The sequence below is a fragment of the Taudactylus pleione genome, unplaced genomic scaffold (assembly GCF_031769625.1).
Source record: "Taudactylus pleione unplaced genomic scaffold, aTauple2 ptg000086l, whole genome shotgun sequence".
In the NCBI taxonomy this organism is placed as follows: Eukaryota; Metazoa; Chordata; class Amphibia; order Anura; family Myobatrachidae; genus Taudactylus; species Taudactylus pleione.
In genome coordinates this window covers 23,045,431-23,069,780 of record NW_028284488.1, presented here as the reverse complement: position 1 = coordinate 23,069,780, position 24,350 = coordinate 23,045,431, and the positions used below count along the sequence as shown (strand labels likewise).

General features: G+C 43.6%; 1 protein-coding gene across 1 annotated transcript in view; it reads right to left on the bottom strand.

Moving 5' to 3' along the window:
- The window catches only part of HSPA14 (heat shock protein family A (Hsp70) member 14), a 53,404-nt gene that overhangs the window by 19,879 nt on the left and 9,175 nt on the right, over positions 1–24,350 (bottom strand). The window contains exons 5-10 of the mRNA XM_088468782.1: positions 15,476–15,581; positions 15,305–15,395; positions 12,461–12,565; positions 11,806–11,967; positions 6,339–6,494; positions 4,499–4,601 (exon numbers count right to left, since the gene is read on the bottom strand). Of these exons, the coding sequence (XP_088324908.1) occupies positions 4,499–4,601; positions 6,339–6,494; positions 11,806–11,967; positions 12,461–12,565; positions 15,305–15,395; positions 15,476–15,581 (723 nt within the window). The remainder of the gene's footprint in view (positions 1–4,498; positions 4,602–6,338; positions 6,495–11,805; positions 11,968–12,460; positions 12,566–15,304; positions 15,396–15,475; positions 15,582–24,350) is intronic.

The window sequence follows — 24,350 nt, the reverse complement described above, 5'->3', positions numbered from 1 at the left end:
AACACGACCTGTTTTATTTTCAAGTTTTTACAATGTGCCCATTTCATTCAGAATAACTGTTTTTTTCCTATTTGTTTTTACAATGTTTTAGCATACTAAAATGTATTGGTCAGTGTACAAATGAGCACCCTCAAAGTTATCTATGCATGGCAGGAGTTCCTAAACTGGGGCACTTTCAGGGGTGCCACGGGTTAGTGGTCCAGGGCCAAATCAAATTATTTATGGTATGATATGCAAATCCAGAACTGGTGGCTCCCAAATATAAAATATGTGGACAAACAGCAGTGCAACCCTATATCCACCACCACATAACTGACCACAAGGGTGACAGGTAAGCACAATTTACTTACATTTCATAATTTTTGCAGAATTTCTGAATAAGAATGTTTTTGACCTAGGGGTGCCATGAAAAAAAATACTGATACTCTAGTATGCCATGATTCAAAAAAGTTTGGGAACCCCTGAACTAGGAGTATACAGTGAATTTTGACCCTCTTTTCTGGCAGCTATTTCGTTTAATTAGGCGCAAAAAAGGAGAAATTATATATTTTAAAAATCTGTACTTTTTTATACTCAGTGGGGTAATACACCTCAACACGCATATGTATTTTGGCCATGTATTAGGATATCATGGGAAGAATTAAAATTAATTTTCGTGTCCGATCTCCCATCTAAAGTGACGGGGCAATATTAAATAGTTTGTGCCAGCGGGCTTGAGTTAATGTCGTGCCCAGACGTACCAAGGTTTAAGGTGGGGAATTTAATTTTGGGGGGGGGCGTCTTAAGCAATGGGAATCTATCAGAGAAATTCAATTGTTTGTCTGATAGACGCCCATTAGCTGCGGCAGACACTTTTTCTTTGCAACCTACTGAGGTGCGCTAAAAAATGTGTGTAAAGTCTGTAGCTTGGGCGCCCAAACTAGGAGTTTAGTTGGGTTTAGCTGTTTTGAGCATCTAAACCTGGTGCTTTTGGGCGTGTTAAACACTAATGGGCGTCTATCGGAGAAACAATTGAATTGCTCAGATAGACGCCCATTAGTTTAGACGCCAATAAAACAATTGAATTCCCCCATAAGAGTGTAAAGCGGCTAAACCCGTGCAAAGTACTGGGCACCCTGCTTTTGGAAGCCCAAAAGCACACTTTTTGCGGATTTCTGTTCGCCACCTTAGGAGGGTGCAAGCATAAATAATTAAATGGCCGCAGCACAAACAATTAAATCGATTCGGCCACTTTAGGCGGTAGCTGCAGGCAGTGCAAAAATAATTAATTCCCATCGATGTGTTTGCAATTTGCCTGCTAGCCAGACACATGGCTGAGACTAGGAATTATGAAGCACATAATACCACTCTAAAGACAATTTATGGCTCCACATGAAATGCCAGACTATAAACAAAAGAAATAGAAAATTATATCATATGAAAATAAAATAGGTCATTTTGCTTCAGGCATAGTGACCCTCTGTATTTTGCTGGTTATTTATGGTATTTTTAAGAATTTCGTAATTAATAATAATACTACATTCCTGCACCCATGTGCTTCATTTAAGCAGTATAAACGTGCCATGTTTCCAGCAGTGAGAATGATATGAAAGAAAAACACCAGACTACATCACAAGCTGAAAGATAATTACAAGAGTGCCCATGCAGCACAAAAGCCACAGCTGTCTCTAGAACCAGCAGAGGAAGGATGTTCAGTAAAGATAACTGCCAAAGAACAGTTACTCAGTGATCGCGCTGAACGAAAAAATGTGTGGGTCCCAGGGACCCCTCATTTTAAAAAATTGGGGTCCTAACCCACTGTTTCTGGGCCCCATCACATATTATCGGAGTGAGGACAAGTAGCAGTTGGGGTAGCGCTAAGGGGTAAAGGCAAGGAGAAGTTGGGGTAGAGGGGAGTACGGGCAGGCAGTGCTAAGGGTAGGGAGGGGGTAAGTGCAGAAAGCAGCTGCGACAGTGCTTGGGCCAAGGAAGGAGCTAGGGGCAGGCAGTGCTAAAGAAGGGGCAAGGGTAGATAGCTGGCACAGTACTGAGGGGCAAGGAGGGGTTAGGGGCTTTCATTGGCATTGCACCGAAGGGTCCCACCACACACTGGCAGCACTGCTCAAACGTGTTCCAGGAAACACTGGCACTGCACAGCAGGGTCCCATGGGACAGTGATGACAAGATGGTGGGGGGCATGGGGCAGTGATAACATTATGGTGGAGGGACACGGGGCAGTGATGACATTATGGTGGAGGAACATGGGGCAGTGATAACATTATGGTGGAGGGACACGGGGCAGTGATGACATTATAGTGGAGGAACATGGGGCAGTGATGACATTAGGAACATGGGGCAGTGATGACATTATGTTGGAGGGACATGAGGGCAGTGCTGACACGATGGGGTGAGGGGTGTTGGGCCCTGACATGATGATGCGTGGATGGGGGTACAGAGCTCGGACTACACTGCCTGAGAAAACAATATGTGAATGGAAAGGTTAAAAAAAAAAAAACACCATACAGAGGACAGCGACAAGATGGCGTACCAAAACAGTACTGACACAAATACACTTAACATACACACCTGACAATGCACATACATGAATCATAATGGGAACGGGCAGCAACATTGCAGAATAGCCGCTTATCTCTCTAAATTCCCGGGATTGGAGAAGTAATCCCAGAGGCTGTTACCAGCAACTGTGTGTGTCCACTTTCAGAGCAGTGCAGCAGCTGTGCTGTCACTACGTCATATAGGACCTGGGTGCAGCAGCTGGTGCTCTGTGTGCCATCCTACTGTAGAAACACGCAGGCGGCGAGCTGGGGATGGGGCAGGCGGTGAGCTGGGAACACCTCTTACTCCTCATTGGAGAAGGACACGCTGCCGCCCGGGCTGATAAGATGGGGAGGGACGAGGAGACGCTACAGCCCGCACTGTCTGGAAGGGGAGAAGCTGGGTAAGTTACTGGGTGGGCTGGCTGGCTGCTGCGGTATGCACAGAGTGCATCCTGCAGGACCTGCTCATTTTTAAAAAGTGAGTTCCACCTATAGTACGAATTTCGCGGTCACTGCAACTGTCAATCATAAGATTTCTACAATGACCGGTTCATCTTTCACATCTCCACCTTCTAACAAAAGGTAGCTGCACAGAAATCTAAGTCGCCAATGACAGTAATAAGTGTTGGCAACAGATAATTATTCTAAATTATAATAGCCACGTACTCTTTCCCCACCAAATGCTACAATTGTTAACCCATTAGCTAATGAGTCAAGCTTTTCCCACATCACTAAGGTGCAGGTTAAATTAAGCTCAGTAGCCAGTGGAGCGGGTTACGGATGCTATGCACGTTAACTCATAGAGAGAGGGTTCTGCTTGCAGTCAGTGGAGGCGCGCAAGCAGAATCAGCCTAGCGTAACGGGCTGATAAATGCGCTTAACTGAATCTGCCCTAAGACTGTAATCTCACTTGGGGCAGGGGTATCCATCTTTGATCTCGTGTTACTGTAGGTCATTTGTTTTATCATGATTCCCTCAATGTACAGCGCAGCATAATATTGCAGGTTTTTTTTTTATAAAGTATAGTAATTCTTTCTAAACTCATGAACCCCTGTTTCTTGCCAGTTCAAATATTACATACAAGAATTGTACACTGCCAATTGTAACAGGCACTTTTTCTACATATAACTTCATTTTTGAATGGTCAGGTATGACTTAAACAACTGGTGGTTAAAGTATACTGCACCCACATACTGGCTCCTATTCTTGGGTTACATTGCTTAAAAGTTAGTTGGACTGGTGACAAGTGGGCAACTGTGAGATAGAAGCCCAACAGAACATGAAGAGAGGACAGCACTTCTCTGAAATGGACATTACTGGAAATACAGCTCCATTGTTTTTGAAAAAGCCGGTTTGTTCTCTTTTCTCTGGTTTCAAGTTCCTGTTTCACAGCCATCTCCTGGAAAACTTATACAAATTTTACCTAGGGTTATCGATTCAATGTGGGGCTTTCGGTTTCTTTGTTTTCTTACTTCTGGTCACATGCAATATTATTTTATTTATACTAATTAAGTTTTGTTAATTTTTTATTTTTACTACATTTGTTATTGCTGCCAAACTGAATTTGGGAAAAAAGAACCAGGGGTATGGGAGGGTTGTTGGATTTCAGGTACATGCAAATGGAAATCCTGGTTGGTAATTTACTATAGAGCTCTGCCTCTTGTACCTCACTGCTGCCATAAACACGCTACTATTCTGTGCTGTGCTCAGCCAACTGGAGACCTTGCAGTCTATTGCTGGTATGACTTGCAGTGAGAGGGTACGGGCCATAGATAATTTTATTTCTAAAGAAAAGGTTACTAACGACTGGAGCCATCTTATTTACAAGGGTCAGAGTCATATGCTGGACAAGCAAACACTGATGCACTATGGTCAGTTGGCAAGATGTTTAATTTCTAATTAATAGAATCTTTTCAACGTGAACAAAACACAAGTAAACATAAGAAGTCTAAAGTTCACACCTGATTCACATCTGTAGCTTTAAATCCAACCTGTTCCAACAACATTTTGATCGGATCAATGCATCGACTGAAGAGAGAAGAACAGATGAGCTCAAAACGAGCCCTGCAAGAAAGGTCAGAACAAAAACACAACTTGAAAAAAATCTGTCAATAATCAAGCAATTATTAAACAGAAACATCAGGAAAATGGACAATTACAGAAATTTGAAATATGGGAGTATTGACAATTGAAGCACGGAATGTACAGAAATGGCTCTTGAGACAATGTAACTCTTACTCTAGCAGAGTAAGAGCTACATTGTCTCAAGAGCCATTTCAGTAATGGATACACATGTATCCACTATACTGATTATATCCACTTGTAGGATCGGTGGACACTAATAGAACGGACCTGTTGTGGAATAGTAATCTAATATTATTCCTTGAGATTAAGCAGTAGTATTATTGCACGGAATACATGCCCATTGACAACAGCTCCAGATATATTACTATAATATGTTGTTGAGACAATAGTGCAATGCACAATTAATTAATAAAGGTGATACAGCTATCTGTGTATTTGTATATGCTATTCATTATGCACACGCTATTCATTTGAGTAGATGTTGTAGTTATGGGAGAATAAGAGCTATATTGTCTCAAAAGCCATCTGAGAAATAGATATACATACTGTATCCACAACACTGACTATATCTATTTATGAGATTGGTGAAAATTAATAGAACTGACTTATTGTGGAACAGTAACTTAATATTACTCTTCGAGATTTAGCAATAGTATTATTGCAGGTAATGTATGTCCATCGATAATAGAGTATCAGTTCTAGATATATCATCATAAAGTGGTGTTGGGACAATAGCGTAAAGCACAATTAACTAATAAAGCTGATATAGCTATATGTGTATTTATATACGCTATTTGTTCTGCATACGCAATCATGTGAGTAGATGACCTTGTGACATCGATAAGATAGATGCTATACGATGATTAGGTGCCTACGATACATCGGATTACCTATCCCCTATTGCATACCTTTTGTGAATGGGACAGTTAGGATCCTATTATAGGATTTCTTATTAACACAGATATAGCGGAAATACATATGTCCGTGTCTGCAGACGCCCTTGTGAGACGTAATACCGAACTAATTTGGTTAGTTCAATAAATGCATATCATTTAATACGTGGTAAGGTGGTAACAATTTAATAGTTTTATTAAAATTGATAATATTTCGCGTCATCCTATTAAAAGGATTTATTAAAGGTTAAGTTTTAAATAATTGTTGTTAATTGGGTCTATGTTATGGTTTGTGATAGGTGGAATTATATTAATTCGAATATATTATATTTGATCTGGAGTGCCCTGTGATAGGAATACTTTTTTCTTTTCCTTTTGTTGTAAATTTAATAGCCTGTAATTTGCAGGCAGCTGGGAGATTTAGGCGATTTATCTACTAGATTTAAAGAAGCAATTTTTAAAAAGGTAAAATTTAACAAATTTGCTGCTTTAAATCTAGAAGCTGCCTGTAGCTTACAGCAAATTGCATTTAGTCACAAAGCAAATTTCACAAGCACATTTGTGTCGAAAATTGTAAATTGGTAGTAAAGAGATGCAAACATAACAGAGCAGCCTAGTTAATCCACAAAAAAGTGGCATTATACACAGCTAGCGTACTATCACTGTTTTCTATCCACAAGCATATCTGTAAAAGCTCAAAATGCCTTGCACCTGTATCTTATATATAATTTAAGCTCAGAGACTCTTTAAAATATTTGGACCATTTATTTAAGGTCCACAGACGCATTCTGCATAGAGATAAAACAATGAAATATCAACTCACCTGGAAACACTGCATTCAAAATCAATTCCATCATACAATGAATCAACAAAGCAATTGGCGCTTCCCAAGGTGGATAACGAATGCTTGGCAAGGTCAGCACTATTCATTAGTTTCATCATAGCACGGGCATTTCCTTTAATGTCTTGTTTGTATGTCCTAAATACAAAAAAGGTTTGAAAAAATTGTAGTGTGATGTGGCAATCCAACATGGCACGTAAACTCTGGGTGATGAGCACACATTGCTGAGAATTACAGTATAACTACATCACAGATTTTTCTCTGCACCTCTATGGACTGTAAAAGGAAAATCTGTGATGTTTGAGGTAGCGTTGTAGGGAAAAGCTCCTAATGTCGCCAAGTTACAGCCATCAAGTTTCACTGAATTGCCTCCCTGAAAGCCCAAATAAGTGTAGGTAATTCATGAGACAGTAAAAGATTTAAACAAAAGCTAATTAGCCATCAACTGTGGTTGGGCCTATATCATTAAATAACACCTCAACACACTCTCACTCATATATAGATATCAGTGTGTTAGAACAATCATGGAAGAGATGATCAGTGACTGGACAATAGGTTTGGTGGCATTCTGGGAGAGGAAGGGTCTGATGCAAGCAATTTGCGGAGCGGGAACAGACAGGGAAGGGCAAGAGGATGAATGTGGGGGGCGAAGGAGTGGTAAGAGTCAAGAACGCTTCCAGGCAGCAGAGTTGGGGAATAAAGGCCCGTATTCAATTAGGAAGCGAAAAGTCTGTGCTGGACTTTTTTTTTTTTTTTTTTTGGTTACACATTTCGTTTTAAGGGGCTAATCCCAGGGTGCAGGCTATTATTTTTTTTTTAAAGCCTGCACCCTTAAACCCCAATTCTGCACTTTTTTTCGCCATGTAAAACATGGTGAAAACTTATCCCAGGTTTTTTTCAAAGGCTTGCAGATTCCAACTTTTCGCAGCCTAACTGATTACGGACCATAGTGGTGTGGTTCACAGTGATAGAGCGGAGACTCTAGATGGAGGTAAAACAATGAGCTCAATTTTGGCCATGTTGAGTTTAAGAAAGCACTCAGACATCCAGGAGGAGATGGCCAGGAGAAGAGGGAAGGGAAGAAATCAGGAGAGGAAAGGTAGAGTTGAGTGTCGGCAGCATAGAGGTGATACTAGAGGCCAAAGGAACTGATGAGTTCACCTAGAAAAGGTGTACAGAGAATAGAGGGCCAAGGACCGAACCCTGGGGGACGCCCGCGGGAAGTTTGGTTGGTCATTTATCAACGAGTTTGATCATTCACAACGAGTGATGAAACTCGTTGCGTATGATAATGGTGCTCCAGCCAATCGGCTCCCAACTGTCATATGTTTGAAATATGACAGTTGGTAGCTGATTGGCTAGACGACCATTTATCATGCGCAACGAGTTTCATCACTCGTTGTGAATGATAAAACTCGTTGATAAATGAGGCCCAGAGTGTGATATGCAATCCTAACAGGATCGCCCACAGTCTGTGCTCACTGTGGCCCCGCCTACCCCTCTTCTAGATCCTAGTCAGCAGTGAGTCATGGGCGATTCTCACGAATGCCCACTTTATGCTGCTGACTGCTCTTCTTGTAGGGCTGTGAAGTCCTGAAAGAAGTAGAAGTAGGGAGAAGCTGTAGGATTATAGTTTTAACAGTTTAATTTAAAAATATTGTTACTGGGATAACATATACAAACACACATAACCACAGTAGAATTTTTTTTTTAACTGTATAAAACAACTTTTCCCAAAAATATCCCCAAAATTGATTTTTTTTTCATTAGCAAATAGCATGTAAATAGCTATTGAAACCTCATTCAATATAATTCTAACTAATTTGTATATACTGGATCAGAGTTTAATAGCTTTTTATGTATATTGAAAATAATGGAATAAAAATAAAATCTTGGGGACATTTTTTGAAAAAAATATTAGCCCGTTAAGTGATTAAAAGGCTGAATCCTGGGCACAAGAAAACATTAAACTTAATGCTGGGCATACACAGCCAGATAAAATGCCTGTCAGACCGACAGACATATTATCTTGGCGGCTGCCAGCCGCAGTTGTCGCTGGCATACACTGTGAGATTTCTCTCACAGTGTATTCGGCAGACATCTGCACGCCGCCCCCGGGGGAGGAGACATTTCCCTGTTCCTTCTGTAAGAAGGAACACAGGAAATGTCTGTCTGTCGGCCGCGCTGGGCATACACTGCCCGATGTGGCCGACAGTTTACCGGGTAAATATCACATCGGACGGGCATGCTGGACAATCCTGCATGCCCGACCGAGCAATATTTAACCCTCGGTCGCCCCCCCACACGCTACAATTATCGGGGCGATCCGCCGATATCAGGTGGATCGCCCCGATAATTGTAGCGTGTATGGCCAGCATAAGGATGTGCCTAATAGTACATTTATGGGCAAACGGGATGAACAGCAGGTGGGTGCAGCCCCATTCCCCTGAGGTAGAGGGTAGTGTTATGGGTCTAGGCTCTGAGGGGTACACAGGGGATATCCTGTACCGACTTCTGGCCAATCCAACACTGCATGGGACAGGTGGAGGTGTGACGTGTATCCACTGATGACAGTCTGTGTATGTGGTTCCCAGCCATCCAGACGGTGCCCTCCACCACCATTTGCATCCAGAGCACCTGTTCCAGTTGCTATGCAGAGCCTGGAGAGTCCACCAGAAGCAATGTGATGTTGCATAGGAGGGAGAGACATGTTGGTATGTTAGGTTGGCAGTTATCATCTCGACATGATAATGTCAACATGTTCACAATGTTGGCATGCAGCATGTGGACATACTTGGCATGTTGACAGTGACCAGCTTTCGGCGGCCATGTGATCATCACTTCTGGAGCAGACCTCTGGCAGAATGGCAGTTGAGGTAAGTATTTAACCCCTAAACCTACGTCTAGTGCAGTGGTTCACAAACTTTCTTGAATCACGGCAACCTAGAGTATCAACATTTTTTTCACAGCACCCCTAAGCCAAAAGTTTGTTATAGAGAAATTCTGAAAAAATTATTAATTAAATTGTGCTTACCTGTCAACCTTAGGTTCAGTTATGTGGTGGTAGACAGGGTTGCGCTTCTGTTTGCATAAAACATATTTTATGTTTTTGCCTCTTGGGTTGACCATAAATAGCTTGATTTGATACTGGACCACCAACCTGAGGCACCCCTGAGAGTGTCCCGAGGCACCCCAGGGTGCCATGGCACACAGTTTGGGAACCACTGCTCTAGTGCTTAACTTTAACCCCCTGCCCCCCCCCTTCCTGCAGCTTAACCATAACCTCTCCATGCAGCCTAACCCTAACTCTCCTGGCAGTGCCTAAGCCTAACTGCCGGCATTCTGAGAATATCAACATTTCACATGGCGGCATTCTGAGGAAGTTGACATGGTGACTGTCAACAAGTAGAATTATGTCAACATTATGAAGATCGACATGGTTACTGTCAACCATCTGAGAGATCCCGGCTTCCCTTATAGAGCTCACTAGAAACTTTGATGATTTCCAGGTTTCAGGCAGCAGGGATGTGGACTTTTTTTTTTTTTTTTATAGGTCTGCAGCACCGTACAGAGAGCAGAACAATAAAGACAGTACAGGGTAAAAACAAAACAGTACAGTACAATATACAGTAGACAAGTAACAAAGAGCACTACAAATCTCTACACAGCCTCCGAAGCAAGGGGTGCAATGGAAATATCAGCGTAAGCTGAAACCTGTAGAGCGCAGATAATGGGTCTAGGTTATCTGAAGAAACAAAAAAGGAGTGGAGTGCAGGGGCAGAAAGCCCAAGGAGAAGGTGTAGAGTGTAACCAGTGTGCAAGAGAAATAGGTAACAAACTTACACCCTAACGGGAAGGGGAGACAAACAGAAGACATAAGGAGTGAGCCAGTGTAAGGGGAGCTAAGGGCAGGAAGTCAGAGTGAGAGATTTGGAGAGTGCAAGAAGGTGAGGTTAAGTGGTGGATGGACATGCTTTTATGAACAGGTGGGTTTTCAGTGCCCGCTTGAAGCTATACAGTCTGTGGGATAGTCTGATGGAACAAGGGAGATTGTTCCAATGGTGGGGGCAGCACAGGAGAAATTTTGGATTCTGGAGTGAGATGTTGTAACCAGAAGGTAAGAAAGGTGGCGGTCATTGGCCATCTGGAGAGGGCCGGAGGGAGTATGTAAGTTAAGGAGAGGAGGTTGGAGATGTAGGGAGCAGTGGAGTTGGAGAGGGCATGGTAGATGACAGTTAGGAGTTTAATGATTCTGTAGGGGAAGTGGAGCCAGTGAATGGCTTGGTAGAGAAGGGAGGTAGATGTTGAGTGCTGGAAGTGGAATATAAGTCTAGATGCAGCATTGAGTACAGATTGGAGAGGAGCAAGATGGGAGCAGGGGAGCCCAGTGAGGAGGAGGTTGCAGTAGTCCAGAGATGATCAGTAACTGGACAATAGGTTTGGTGCATCCTGGGAAAGGAAGGGTCTGATGCAAGCAATTTTGCGGAGCTGGGACAGAAAGGAAAGGGCAAGAGGTTGAATGTGGGGGCGAAGGAGTCAAGAATGACTCCCAGACAGCAGAGTTGGGGAACAAAGGACATAGTGGTGTTGTTCACAGTGATAGAGAGATTAGGAGGGGCAGAGACTCTAAATGGAGGGAAATCAATTAGCTCAGTGTTGGGGGCAGAGCCAGATTGGAGAGTATCAAGGATAGAATTATCAGAGGGGTAGCAGGTGAGACAATTGTGGACAAGCTGCCCGAAAATTTTAGAGGCAAATAGGTAGAAGAGAAATGGGGCAGTAATTAGAGAGTAGTCAAGGTTGTGCTTTTTTAAATGGGTGAGGCCAGAGAGAGTTCGAAGGATGAGAGGAAGATGCCAGTGGGGAAGGATAGATTGAAGAGGTGAGCAAGCTATATAGGACAGACAACAGAAAAGGGATTATAAATTATCACGGTCCTTTTTAACAAAGACAATATACAGTATAATAAATATATATATATAAATCACACACACATACATACACACACACACACACACATATATATATATATATATATATATGTGTGTGTGTATGTATGTGTGTGTGTGTGATATATATATATATATAAATAAAACTCTCATTCAGAGGGCACTCACCATCGCAGAAGGTAAACAGTTCTTTTTATTTGCTACATACCACCAGTGTCAAAATATTCAGGCTATATCCGACGTTTCGATCCCATGTGGGACCTTTGTCAATGTAAATAGAATGCCACAGAATGCTCAAGCCATCAGAAAAGGTGCACCTTCTGAGATGGTGAGTGCCCTCTGAATTTGATTTTTTTTGGTATACAAGTGAACCTCATTTTTTGTGACGGTTACATCGAAGTCGCACTCCAAATGGATGAAAATGTCGCAGTGCGTGTGCGGGCTCCCTAGGACGAATATATATATATTTATATTTTAGTAAAAAAAATAAAACGGCATACCTTTGAAATTCTGATGCTAGATATTGTGCTAAAGCTTCAGTAAAACATACTCCTCCAATGTCATCATAAGTCTTTGTTGCAAGGACTCGATATATTCCACTGTTAACTTCAATCACAGTGACAGACAGTGATGTCCCTCCCAACTTGTACACTAAAACATTGCTGCAATCAATAAAGCCCTTGTTTAAATAAATGTGATACAGCAGGATGAAGCATTGCGGTTTCATATAAACAATTTAATAAAATAATCAGTTCTAAGACAAGTCCAATGCCAGTTTAGCAATTTGCAGACTACCATTAATACTAATTGTATTCTCAAAGTCTGGGTGGGAAAAAAATTAGATTCTGAAGAAGTAGTTTTAAAGCTAAAAATAATCTACAGAGAATCAACACAGCAGTGGTAGAAGTTGACAAATGCTTGGCTCCAACAACTCACTGGCCTCTGGGGATGGCACAAAACTGTAGGCGAAAATTAGGAAACCACAGATTTATTGTTTTAGCTGTGTGCAGTAACCTTTAGAAACTGGCAATTTTAAATATGTGGTATAGACACGCAAAAGAGAATACGTTTCACTATCTAATAATTAAAGACAGTTTTGGGAAGCAATATTTTCAATAAAAAAAAAATAAAGAAAAAAAAAGGATAATTGTTTACCTTTTACCAGTGGGTGAATCCTGTCCAATTCCGTAAGCCAAGAGAGCAGCAGATGGCTCGTGCACCATACGCAATATGTTAAACCCAGCAGCTGCTGCAGATTCCCTGCAAACAAAAATAAAAAATACACAGGACAGACATTAATAGTTTTATATTTAGGTGCGTTGTTGTTAAATCATCATCGATCCAAAACATATAAAATTCAAATGGAGTGAAAAAGATATAGCTCACTTAATAAACTGTGCTCCACATTATGCTTGTGTGTCTCGCTGTATTGTTAGAACAGTGAGGGTATAGTGCAAATATGAGTTGATTTACACAGTGTCAATCTTTAAAAAAAAATAAAAGTAATTATTACTACTACTATAAAATAAGACAATGGCCCATATGAAGTAGTCTGTTTTGCATGTTAAATTATTGCCAATTTAAATATATACAGACTAAACAGACAGTCGCCCTAATTTCTGCAACTTGCGGGTGCATTCATGCGGGCCATTATATTCCCTAGGTGTTATGATATGGTTAAAGGACTCTATAGATTAATTGCTCTATTCTACAATGCATTCAAGTGAGTCTCATGCTCTAAGAACAAAGTGTGAGTTTTGCATTCTTCATACTAATGCTGTCACTGGACCTGGCTGTTGTACAAAGTCTCCAACATCTATTTATTCTTAATATCAACATTTGTAGCACATTAATTTTCATTATCTTTAACATACTTAATACCTACCATCTCCAATCCCAAAAACCCTTTCAGAGACAGCAACCATTGCTGGGATCATAGATTACAACCCCAAAGTTAATCTCTGGAATGTCCCTCTGAGCTAGTAAAGGCCACAATTAACTGGGAAACCTTTAAGCACTCATGTACAGCAAGTACTTTCTAATGTGACCATGCCAGCAGCACTGGCTCTCTGCTGTCTTGATATATGTGTAAAAAAAAATTTTTCTCTCGATCTCGAGAGAGAGAGAATCTATTCAGAGGTGTCCTTACACATCTTTGCTGTAGTCGCGCTAAAAAGCCCCTCTTGGCGCTCCAGGTCCTGTGAGACTCTGGAAGTGCTGGGAATCTTTTTTGCATTCTTTTTCGCTGAGGCCACCGTGCGAGGTGACAGGGGATCCGTCGTCCCACACACGGTGCGATCGGGTGGCCACCGCCGGATATGCCGGCCCCCCCTCCCTCACCCACATAGCAATCCATGGGATCGCACATCGCATCCCCTTTTCGATTGGTCTTGCAGAAAGATCAGGGGATGCGATGTATGCCAGGCAAGTCGCGCTGCGTGGCGTATTGAGGCTAGATGTATGAGGACACATCTGTACCCACACATACACACACACAAAGTATTACAAATATAGATAAAATTAAAGGTGGGATATCATTTGCAATAGCCAGTCAAATGTGAAAACTGCTTAAGGGCTCAATCACATGTTCAAATGTATGGAGAATGGAACGTAGGCTGTCTGGTTATTTGATCATTGGGCTATGGGCCTGATTCAGCACGGATCGCAATTGCGATCACAGATGTGTAATCTCATGCAATGAAGCTGCGAAAATATGCTAACATCTGCGAACACTCGCCCACTACAGCTTTCTCACATCTGTAATACCTCACAATCCTGCAGTAACACCGGCCCCTCACGCACAATTACAGCAGGTCTGACCTGTCTCAGAAATTGAAAGTCTCGTTGCACGCAGTAAGTACTCAGGCTGCGTATGCAATTGCAGTGGCTAACTCATGCACGCCCATGCAACAACGTTCAAACGGACAGGCACGCCTGCGGTTTTCTGATCACCACCCCCAATACGCTCATGACCTGTCACTCACTCTGCGATAGATTCGTATCTGCATGTACGAAACAAACGGCCAACCTGCGTAAGCAGTTGCAATTGCGATCCATGCTTAATCAAACCCCATATGTTTAGTGCACCCTAAATGAATTCTCAGATGCAACACAAGCAGAACATGATGCCATCCAGGTGCAAGACAATTCAGTGTGCATGGAAGATGTGTTTAATAGATCAATTATCAATAAAATAACGGCTTAGAAGATATGTTCACCATGTGGTGATTGCAGCTGTGGGATACATACATCAATGTACTCAAAATGTTACATTTGTCCATGTTGTAGCCAATTTCATGTGTAGCACATGTTAAACAAACCATGAGGAGATATTTTTCAGATTTTTTTTTTTTTCTACTGCAGATAGTTTCTGAGTTCAGGGAGATTTCAGCTATAAGGACAATCTACTCAACTTAATAAATGCAATACATATGAATAAGTTGTTATACTTAGAAAATGTGCATGGCAGGATACTTTAATTAGGAGTGGCAAAATCAAATAGGTTTATAAGTTGCAACACAATTGTATTGTATTCAAACTAAAATAATTCAATCTATGGAGCTCTGAATTTGATTGTGCATACTCAACAGAGCAGAAGTCCCAATAACTAACCATGCATCTGTTATAATGCTGGAGAGAGACATCAACATCAGGAGTTGAGAGGAGGCCAAGACCACTCGGATATAAACATGAGGACAGCAATGGTTGCAAAGCTAGTCATTCCACAGGAGAACTAGGTCTGGGGAAGCAGATGCTCCTCTCTGCACTAGAGGGTTGGAAACGTCCTCTCACTACAAAGTTCAACTACAGCTTACTAGTCATCATTTCTGTGGAAACGTTACTTTTTACACTATAATGGTTAAGAATGTATTTACACACTTTAAATTGCAAAAGCTTTGGTTGTTTAGACATTTTCCATTACCTTAAAAATAAAAATTCCCAACTCTACAGCTGAAACACCACAATGTTACACCTTACTTACATAGGATACGTTCTTACCCAAGATATTTTTTCTGACTTTCACCAAAATCAAAAGGAACGGTTATAACCACATCGGTGATGTCGGACCCCAAGGCTGACTGGGCAGTTTCTAAGCAGTAATACAAAAGATTGGTCAGTATGACTAACACAGACGATCAACAGCATGAAGGTAAAACAGGTCACATGTACCTTTCATTTTACTGAAGATCAGTTTTGCTACATCTTCTGGACTCACAAATTTCACAACTTCTCCTGTATCAATTTCATACTTGGGTTTTCCTCCTTTCTCAACTACCTGAAATTACAAACTCATACTATAAAACTGTACAAGTATTTAAAAACGGATAACAAGCAACTATAAAATATACATATCAGATTTTATTGGATTACTAGCTATTCTGACTAATCCACCTTTTGTAGTTACTAGCCTTATAAAAGTATATATTTTTGTTTGATCAATAACAGAAAAAAAAACTGATTTGCAACCAACATCTTAGAGAAAAATGCACTGCCTTGTGCCTGCCATGGACTTTTGCTGTCTTGCCACATTAATCATAAGGCACGGACAATTTGAAAATATAGTTGCGTCCACCTTTTTCAATGGCATAGCTAAACTGTACAATCAAAAGGGCCACTAATATCAACCTACGGCTTAAATAACAGGGCCTAACGTGAGGTACGCACCAGAGGAAGCAGTGTTGATGTCTTTTCAACTGCTTCCTGTTGCCAGCATAAGGGTCGATTGGATGTACACACAGGCAGATGTGAACGATATATCTGCAAAATATACTGCATCTGCCGTGCTGCACAGATATATCATGTGTACTCACCTGCAGATGCACTGAGCAATATATTATACCCAGCATAAGGCTAAGCCTACAAATCTAGGAAAAAAGTGGTTGACGACAAAAAGAAGATTTATGTGCTTACCTGTTAAATACTCTTCTTCGATTCTACAGGCTCTACGTTTGGTATAGGTTGGTGAGTAGGAGTCTGAACACCACATAGTTAAAACTTCATACCCATCAGCCCAGGCTCCCTCCTCCCTATGCCCTGGCCCCCAGCCACAGGTAACTCAGTTAAGTTAGCAAGCCCAAGGCAAAGAGCAAGAAGGAGGAGTTGGAAGACTGACAAACACACAGCAGATGCAGACAGGGGAACCGGAAGCAGAGCAAAGCCCCGCAAACCAGGTGCGTCAAGCTGGGTACACTTTCTTACATTTTAACGATGTGAACCCAGCTGACCTGTCGTGCAATGGGGGTCCAGACATCGGCAAGTGCATCCACACTTGGGAGCGACATCGCAACGGCGGAGGCTATGCTGCATGCGGCGATGTCACTGACAATGTGCGGGAGCGCGCACTGTCAGTGACGTGGAGTGTAAACACTAGACTCCTGAGGAAGTTGGGTGAGAGTGCAAAGCGTATTGAGACTATTTTTTCTGGACTCCTGTGACCTATTGGACTTTTGCTAGACTTTATATCTCCCCTTGGAACAAAATTGCAGCATTGGAGGACACCTGGTGGACTTTGCCTCAACCCATAATTTGCACGTTGGATGCTAAGGACTGCTTTGGAGCCACTGGTCCACTGATCGGTTACTTCTTGCTGCTTAATATACTCCATATCGGATACAGAGGAGAGAGTCCTAATTCCAGTATAGAAATCACAGGAGCAGATTTGTGCAATATTGTACTTCCTCTAAATGGTTATTTTTATGTATTTTATATCCATTGTGAGCACCCCATGAGATGTAAATTATTTGCACAATATGCATACTTTTAAAGATTAAATAAATGTCTATTGGTTAAGTTTAAAACCGTCCATCATTTATGTTTGTGACTAGCGGTGGTATCTACTTTATTTCTTGTGATTTATATTGGGATTGACAAAACCTTTTACCAGCAGCTTTGTGACAGTGCGTCAGAATTTATTTATTTATTCTTAGGGGTAAATTTACTAAAGTGAGAGCTTTTAGAAGTGAGTTTTAAAAGTGATGTTGTCCATAGCAACCAATCAGATTCTAGCTATTATCTTCTAGAAGGTGCTAGTTAAATGTTAAGTAGAATCTGATTGGTTGCTATGGGCAACATCACTTTTAAAACTAACTTCTAAAAACGCTCACTTTAGTAAATTTACCCCTTAGTGTTTTTTCCGGGCATTGCACATAGTGTTAATGACTGACCTGGAGAAGCCTTAGCTCTCAGGACGGATTTCTCAAGAGCCACTCCGTCAAAGAGAGACAGGTCAGATCCAGATGGAAGCACAGGCCCTGAGACAGAAGATCTATCCGCAGGGGAAGATGCAGAGGAGCGGCGACGGAGAGGCCTTGAAGATCAGCGTACCAAGCCCATCGTGGCCAATCGGGAGCTACTAGGATCACTGTAGCTGCCCTCCAACTTCAACTTGCGGAGGACCCACAGAATCAAAGAGATTAGAGGGAATATGCACAACAGAGGAAAGGCGCACCGAACCACCAAGGCGACCACAAGAAAGGCACCCGGATCTCTGTTGCGTGAGCAGAACCTCGGTAGCTGGTGATTGTGCCGTGACGCCATCATGTCGATGTCCGGCAAGCCCCAGCTAAGAACCAGGAGTTGAAAGACGTCTGGATGTAGAGCTCATTCGCCCGAATTAACATCCCGGCGACTTAGGAAGTCTGCTTCCCAAGTTTGTACTTCTGGGATGTAGACTGCCGACAGGCACGGAAGATGTGGCTCCGTCCAAAGGAAAATGAGACTGACCTCCTTCATGGTGCCATGACTGAGGAGTGCCGCATGCAAGAGTATACCAACACCTGGCGGTGATGCAGAAATAAGCGAGTTTTGGCCTTTAAGTCCCATATTTTGACGGCAGGGAGGAACACCCACTGAACCCTGGAGTCCAGTAAGGCCCCCAAATGCAACATCTCCTGAGATGGAGACAGAGAGGATTTCTTCCAATTGATGACCCACCTGTAGGCCTGAAGGTGGTCCACCGTGACATGCATATGTTCCCTGAGGACCTCCGGTGACTGGGCCAGGAGAAGTAGGTCGTCCAGCTAGGATAGAATTCGGATTCCCCTGCTCTGAAGATGAGCCACCATGACTTTCGTGAAGACACAAGGAGCCGTAGAAAGTCCAAATGGCAAAGCCGAAACAGCAAACCAGAGGAACTGCTGGTGACTGAGTCAGATGGCAACATGCAAATAGACATTCTGGAAGTCTAAGGAGGCAATAAAGTCCTCCGGCTCCAGAGCTAGTATGATGGAGCGATGCAAATCCATGCGGAACTTGGGGACCCGCAATCGGCCAGAAGGAACCGTTCCGGCTTCCGAACCAGGAAGAGGCTGTGTCCCGCTGAAATCGGAACAATGACCTTGAAAAAAAAACTGGGCTGGAGGATGCTCCCGAAACGTCATCACATAGTCCTTGGAGACTATAGCTCTTACCCAGGCGTCCGTCGTGGTCGCCGTCCAAATCTCGGAAATAAAGCAGAAGTCGGCCTCCCACGCTGGGGTCGTCGGCTGGCTTGGTGGCCGGGCACCTGGTAGACCAGGGTTGTTTACCTGCTGGCTTAGAACACTTATCGGAGGAGCCATAGGCTCTATAAAACCTTGGCTTTTCCCTGCGGACAAAAGGAGCAAAATATTAAATGATCATGACCTAGAAGCTGCCGCAGAAGAGAGTAAGGCTGTCTTGGATGCCGCCACTGTGGCCACGAAATTGCCTAATTCCAGACCAAAGAGAATATCCCCTGAAAAGGGAAGAGCCTAAGGGCCTTCAAAGAGTCAGCATGCCAGTAACGAAGCCAGAGAGCTCTCCTAGCTGACACGGAAGATTCTGATACCTTGGAAGTTAGGATACCAGTGTCTATTGCCACCTCTCCAAGATAGGCAGCCGCCTCTTGGACATGCTCCACAAGAGACAAAATCTCGTTCCTCTGGGTACCTGAAGTGAGGCCATCTTCCAGGGCGTCTGCTCAGCGACCGATGGCCTTAGCAACCCAGGTGGACGCCAACCGCACCTGCATTAGAATAAATAGTTTTGTGGAAAGTTTCCAACTTCCTATCCACCAGATAGGGATGCCGTGTTAGGAAGAGGGAGGGTAGTATTCTTGACCAGGCAGGTAACGTGCGCATCAACCGGGGGAGGAGCCTCCCATTTAGCCCGATCCGCAGCAGGCAGAGGATAAAAGAAAGCAATAAGTTTAGAAACTTGGAAGTGCCTATTAGGGTGGGTTCATGCCTCCACTAAAAGGTCCTCAAGCCACGCAGAGGAAGGGAACTCTGAAACTGCCTACTTCTGACGCTTAAACACTGGTGCCCTAGACATAGGGTCCGACTCAACATCCATGATTAGCAGCAGCGATTTAACCAGTTTTATAAGAGAAACTGCATCTGCCTGAGGTTGGGAGTCTTGCGGTCTCAACATCAGAGGTTACAGATACATTTTCTTTGTGGCCTTAGAAAACCTCAGACTCTGAATCATTATCAGACAAGGGTGTAAAAATGACCCGTGCGGTCTCTGTCTAGCATCTGTTTCAATAATTATGACACCTGCGCCAAACCCTGCACTGACTGCGTGAAAGGCTGCATCCAAGGAGGCTTCACAGCAGATGACTGCAAAGGAGACGGCATCACATTGGAGATATGGGCCACGCCTGTAGGCATACCAAGAGAGTGAGTGGGCACAGGGGTTGTGAGCCTGTCAACTAACTGCAACATTACCTGGGATAGAGAGGAAGCCCAAGCAGGTTCTCGACTGACAGGTGTAGCTGAAAGAACCTCCTGCTATGAAGTTGTGAAACAGCGAACACAGAGACCATCGTAGTTTGGAACCTGTGAAGAAAATACAGTAGTACAGTGCCCCAACACAGAAGCGTCCAACTCCCTTGGAGGACATGGTACAGAAATCCAAGGGGGTCCCCACACACCAAAGCAAGCAACTGTGGTGTACCATTAAGCAATGAATGTTTATGCACCACAAATAAATAAATAAGTGGGGCTAGGCAGAGACCGTTAAATAATACCAGCAGTAGGAATCAGTGAGACTGTAACAAAGTACTCCTAAACAGACAAACACACAGAACATTCAATGCAGCAATAAAAAGGCAATAAGTGCTCAACAAACCAACCCCAAGATGGGAGGAAGGAGATATATATATATATATATATATATATATATATATATAAACTGACCGCTGAGGGAGAGGAATACAGGAAAACCAGGAGCCCGAGCCCTCTCCGGAGACAAGCGGGCACTGTGAAAATGGCTGCCCGGGGTCTGTTGAGGGAGTAGAGAGAGAGAAGTCACGCTGGGTCGAAATGCCTCTCTTGAGGGAGTAGAGGATAGCACCCAGGGGTGGGGGAGGTGCTAACTGTGAGAACTTACCTCCCCTTCTGGCATGGACCCCAAGGCAAAATGGCCGACTACACCGCGGCGAGCCGCTGCCCTGGTGGTCTAGTGGGGATGTGGAAAAGACCTAGGTCCCTACAGCCAGCACCGCCGGCGGTCTCCCTCACCGGCGCTGAAAGACGCAACAAGCATAAGTATAAAAAGCTCATTGGGATGGAGCTTGTGATGGTGGCCAGAAACCTGGCTGCAGAGAAGGAGCTTGGGTGCCCAGTAAATAGCACACCTCCTATCCAAGGGGTAGATACATCCCTGCAGGGATTGGCTGTGGCCAAGAATTGGGTGGAGAACATACAACATTCCCCTCTGTGCTGTGGAGTTCAGGCCGAAGACGCTGACCCAGTTGCCAGCGCTGCGGCCGCCGGCACTGGGGTTGGTGGAGCGGCAGTGTGGGCGCCTAGCACTGCCCACTCTGTTGAAAATAAAAATAAACAAATAAATTAAAAATATGAAATGCTTAGGCAGCTTCCAAAACTGTGCTCCTCCTGCAGGCACCAACAAAAAACTGGAGTTGCCTGTGGCTGGGACGGGGCATAAGGAGGAGGAAGCCTAGGGTGATAGAGAAGAAGTTTTAACTATGTGGTGCTTAGACTCCTACTCACCAGCCTATACCCTGCGTAGAGTCTGTGTCCCCTATGGAGGAAACACAATTTTTCTAAAGCAGCAATAGCTGAATTGCTGTGAATCCAACCACTTCGAAGAGAAATATTTTTAAAGACTAATTGATAGGCAAGGTTTTTGTAGGTTGCTTTGTGGACAAACCACGTAGCAATGCAAGGGGTGCAAATACATAGCGTTCCCGCTAGGCTGTTTCAGCGGGGCGCCGCACCCTGCCCTATTTCTGAAGGGCAGAAAGCACCCTGCCCTCCAGTGCGGCACCCCGCTGAACAGCCTGTGGGTTCTGTCCTCCACCCATGGGCCGCAGTGTCCCGCAGGTGGGGAAAACGGCAGCGCAGCTGTCACCGCCGGTGACTGGATGCCGGGCGCACAGTGACTGCGGTGCTTGAGGGCTGCCTGGCATGTCCGCAAGTGCCGGTCACGCCCCCAAAAGTGACGAAAAAGGGACGCGTCCTAAAGACATGCCCCTTTTCCATTGGCCATGCCCCCTTTTTGGGCGCGCATGCAGATTTGCCCTAACTCAGGCGCCCTGCCTGCCACCGGACCTAGAGTGAACACTAAACACATACAATATTTTTGCATGTGGGGTAAATACTGGCTGCTGTTGCATGTACAGTAGCCCACAAATACTGCACGGCTCTATTTTTACACTGCAATTTACATTTGCGTTTGGACACACTCCTCCCAAATCTAAATCTCTCTGCAAATAATTAATCTGCCTCACCAGCAATGCAGCATGGTTTTACTAAGATGCAGTTACTTGCTCTTTCTTACTCTATTCCCAATTCTGAATCAGGCCCATTGATATCAACTTTGTCTTTTAATAATTTAAAGTTTTTACCATTTAATACCAACCAAGCTGTTTTACATAGTTTCCCAATTGTGGATTTTACTATACCCACATTAGTACCATTATCCTTTTTGTTTATTTGATTTTATTCTATTTTGGAGATTGACACCTCCATTTGAACAGCTGCTTATTCAGACAACACCATCGAGGTCACCCCTGTTACTCTTTATATGTACACCACTACAGCCCACTTAGCTTCCGGAGTCCTAATAATGGCATAACTTGACATCTAGACATACTCTGCTTTATCAGTTTAGATCCCTCAAAGATGGGTAAAAAAAAGTAGAAGGAATAAAAATGGAAATGTTGCATTTTGGAACAAATGCTACTGCGATGCAAGTGCAAAATGCTAAGGCAAAAACATCTGAAGTCCACTGTGTTGACCTGGTCTTCTCCTGCTTCCACTCCATCTCTAATTCCTCTGACTTGGCTACTCACTCTCTGACAAAAATCACATCTTATCTCAGGCACCCAAATCCACATGCACACAGCGACTTCTACACACTCTTGATTTGCTTCTCATTCTCACTAAAACAACTACTTTCTCCTAGGAGTAACCTGTCCTTCACTGATCAGGATGCCTCCTTCTACAACAAAACATTCACCTTATCCCTAGACCAGTGGTTCTCAAACTCGGTCCTCAGTACCCCACACAGTTCACTTTTTGCAGGTCACCCAGCAGGTTCACAGGTGTACTCATTAGTCACTGACACGTTTTAAAAGATCCACAGGTGCAGCTACCTGTTTCACTAGTAATCATGTGAGGAGACCTGCAAAACATGCACTGTTTGGGGTCCTGAGGACAGAGTTTGAGAACCTGTGCCCTAGACAATGCAGCTCCATCCCCCATTTTATAATCTTTGATGATCCAAGGCTCAACAACGGCACACCCAACACTCCCGCTACCTGAGCACTGAACAATGCTTTGCATTCCTGAGCACTGCTGGAGGAAATCTCATCCTTTGCAGATGTCCTCCTCTATAAATTCTTCCTTTTGTCTTATATCACTGCCCTTTCTCTTGCCGATCAAACATACTTCACTAATATCCACCCTGCCGTCTAACCCCCATCATCTCTGTGTCATCTGCAACTCACTAATCTGCCCAACTCCACCTCTTCCTTCCCCTTCCCATGATTTTATCACCTGCTTTAATTATCAAAGTATTTCCTCAAGCAGAATCTTGCACACTTCATCCACCTTCCCTACACTCATCAATCCACACAGAGGCCATTCTTAAACCAGGTACAGACTTGGCAGACAGATTGGCCATCCAGCTGACTGACAGACTGATATGGTGTGTATGCAGGAGTGCATACACACTTACTGGATGACTGATATGTCTGGCCACAGGAATTGGTAGGTGGAGTCTTTTTAGGTTGCTTTGTAGAGGTTTGAGAGACTTCATTGCCGGAGATACCTGCAGCCGGCATACGAGACGGTCACTCGCCTCTGCACACAGGCAATAGTGCACAGTATATCTGAAAGATATATTGCATCTGTTGTGCTGTACAGCCGACACAACATATACAGTAGGTGTATGACGTAGTTCACAGATATACAGGCTAGGACGATATATATTGATAATCAGCTGTACGAACGATATATCGTCCAGTGTGTACTCAGCATTACTAATAACAAAAAATGAAGTCTCTAAACTTACCTCATCATCTCACTCAATGACCACAACCCCCTTGAGCACACTGCCCCCCGACTTCTATATTCCCTCGCCCTCACTGCATGCCCACAACTTCAACCCATCTCTCTTCCAGCCTTCTTTAAACATCTGCTCATCTCAACAATCCGAAGACATCCATCTATTGACCCAACTTCTCTCTCCAAATACCACCCTATTTGTCTTCTCCACTTTGCCTCCCATGTGGGGTGACTTGTGTACAAAGACCTCTCTTACTATCTCTCCTCACTCTCTATTCTTGACATTCTGCAACCAGGCTTCCACCCCCAACTTTCCAGTGAGACCTCACTTACAATAGTGATCAATGATCTACATCTAGTAGAGTCTAAAGGCCATTTCCTCCATACTAATGGGGGGATCCACTAAGCGATTTAAACAAGCGATTGCACGATAACGATGTAGTTATCGTGCGATCGCTTGTTTAAATCGCTCATGCATCGTGCATGTTTTGGACGGAAGCAACCCGCGATGTGCGTGCCCGCGGGTCGCTTCCGACATCGCCCGTACATGC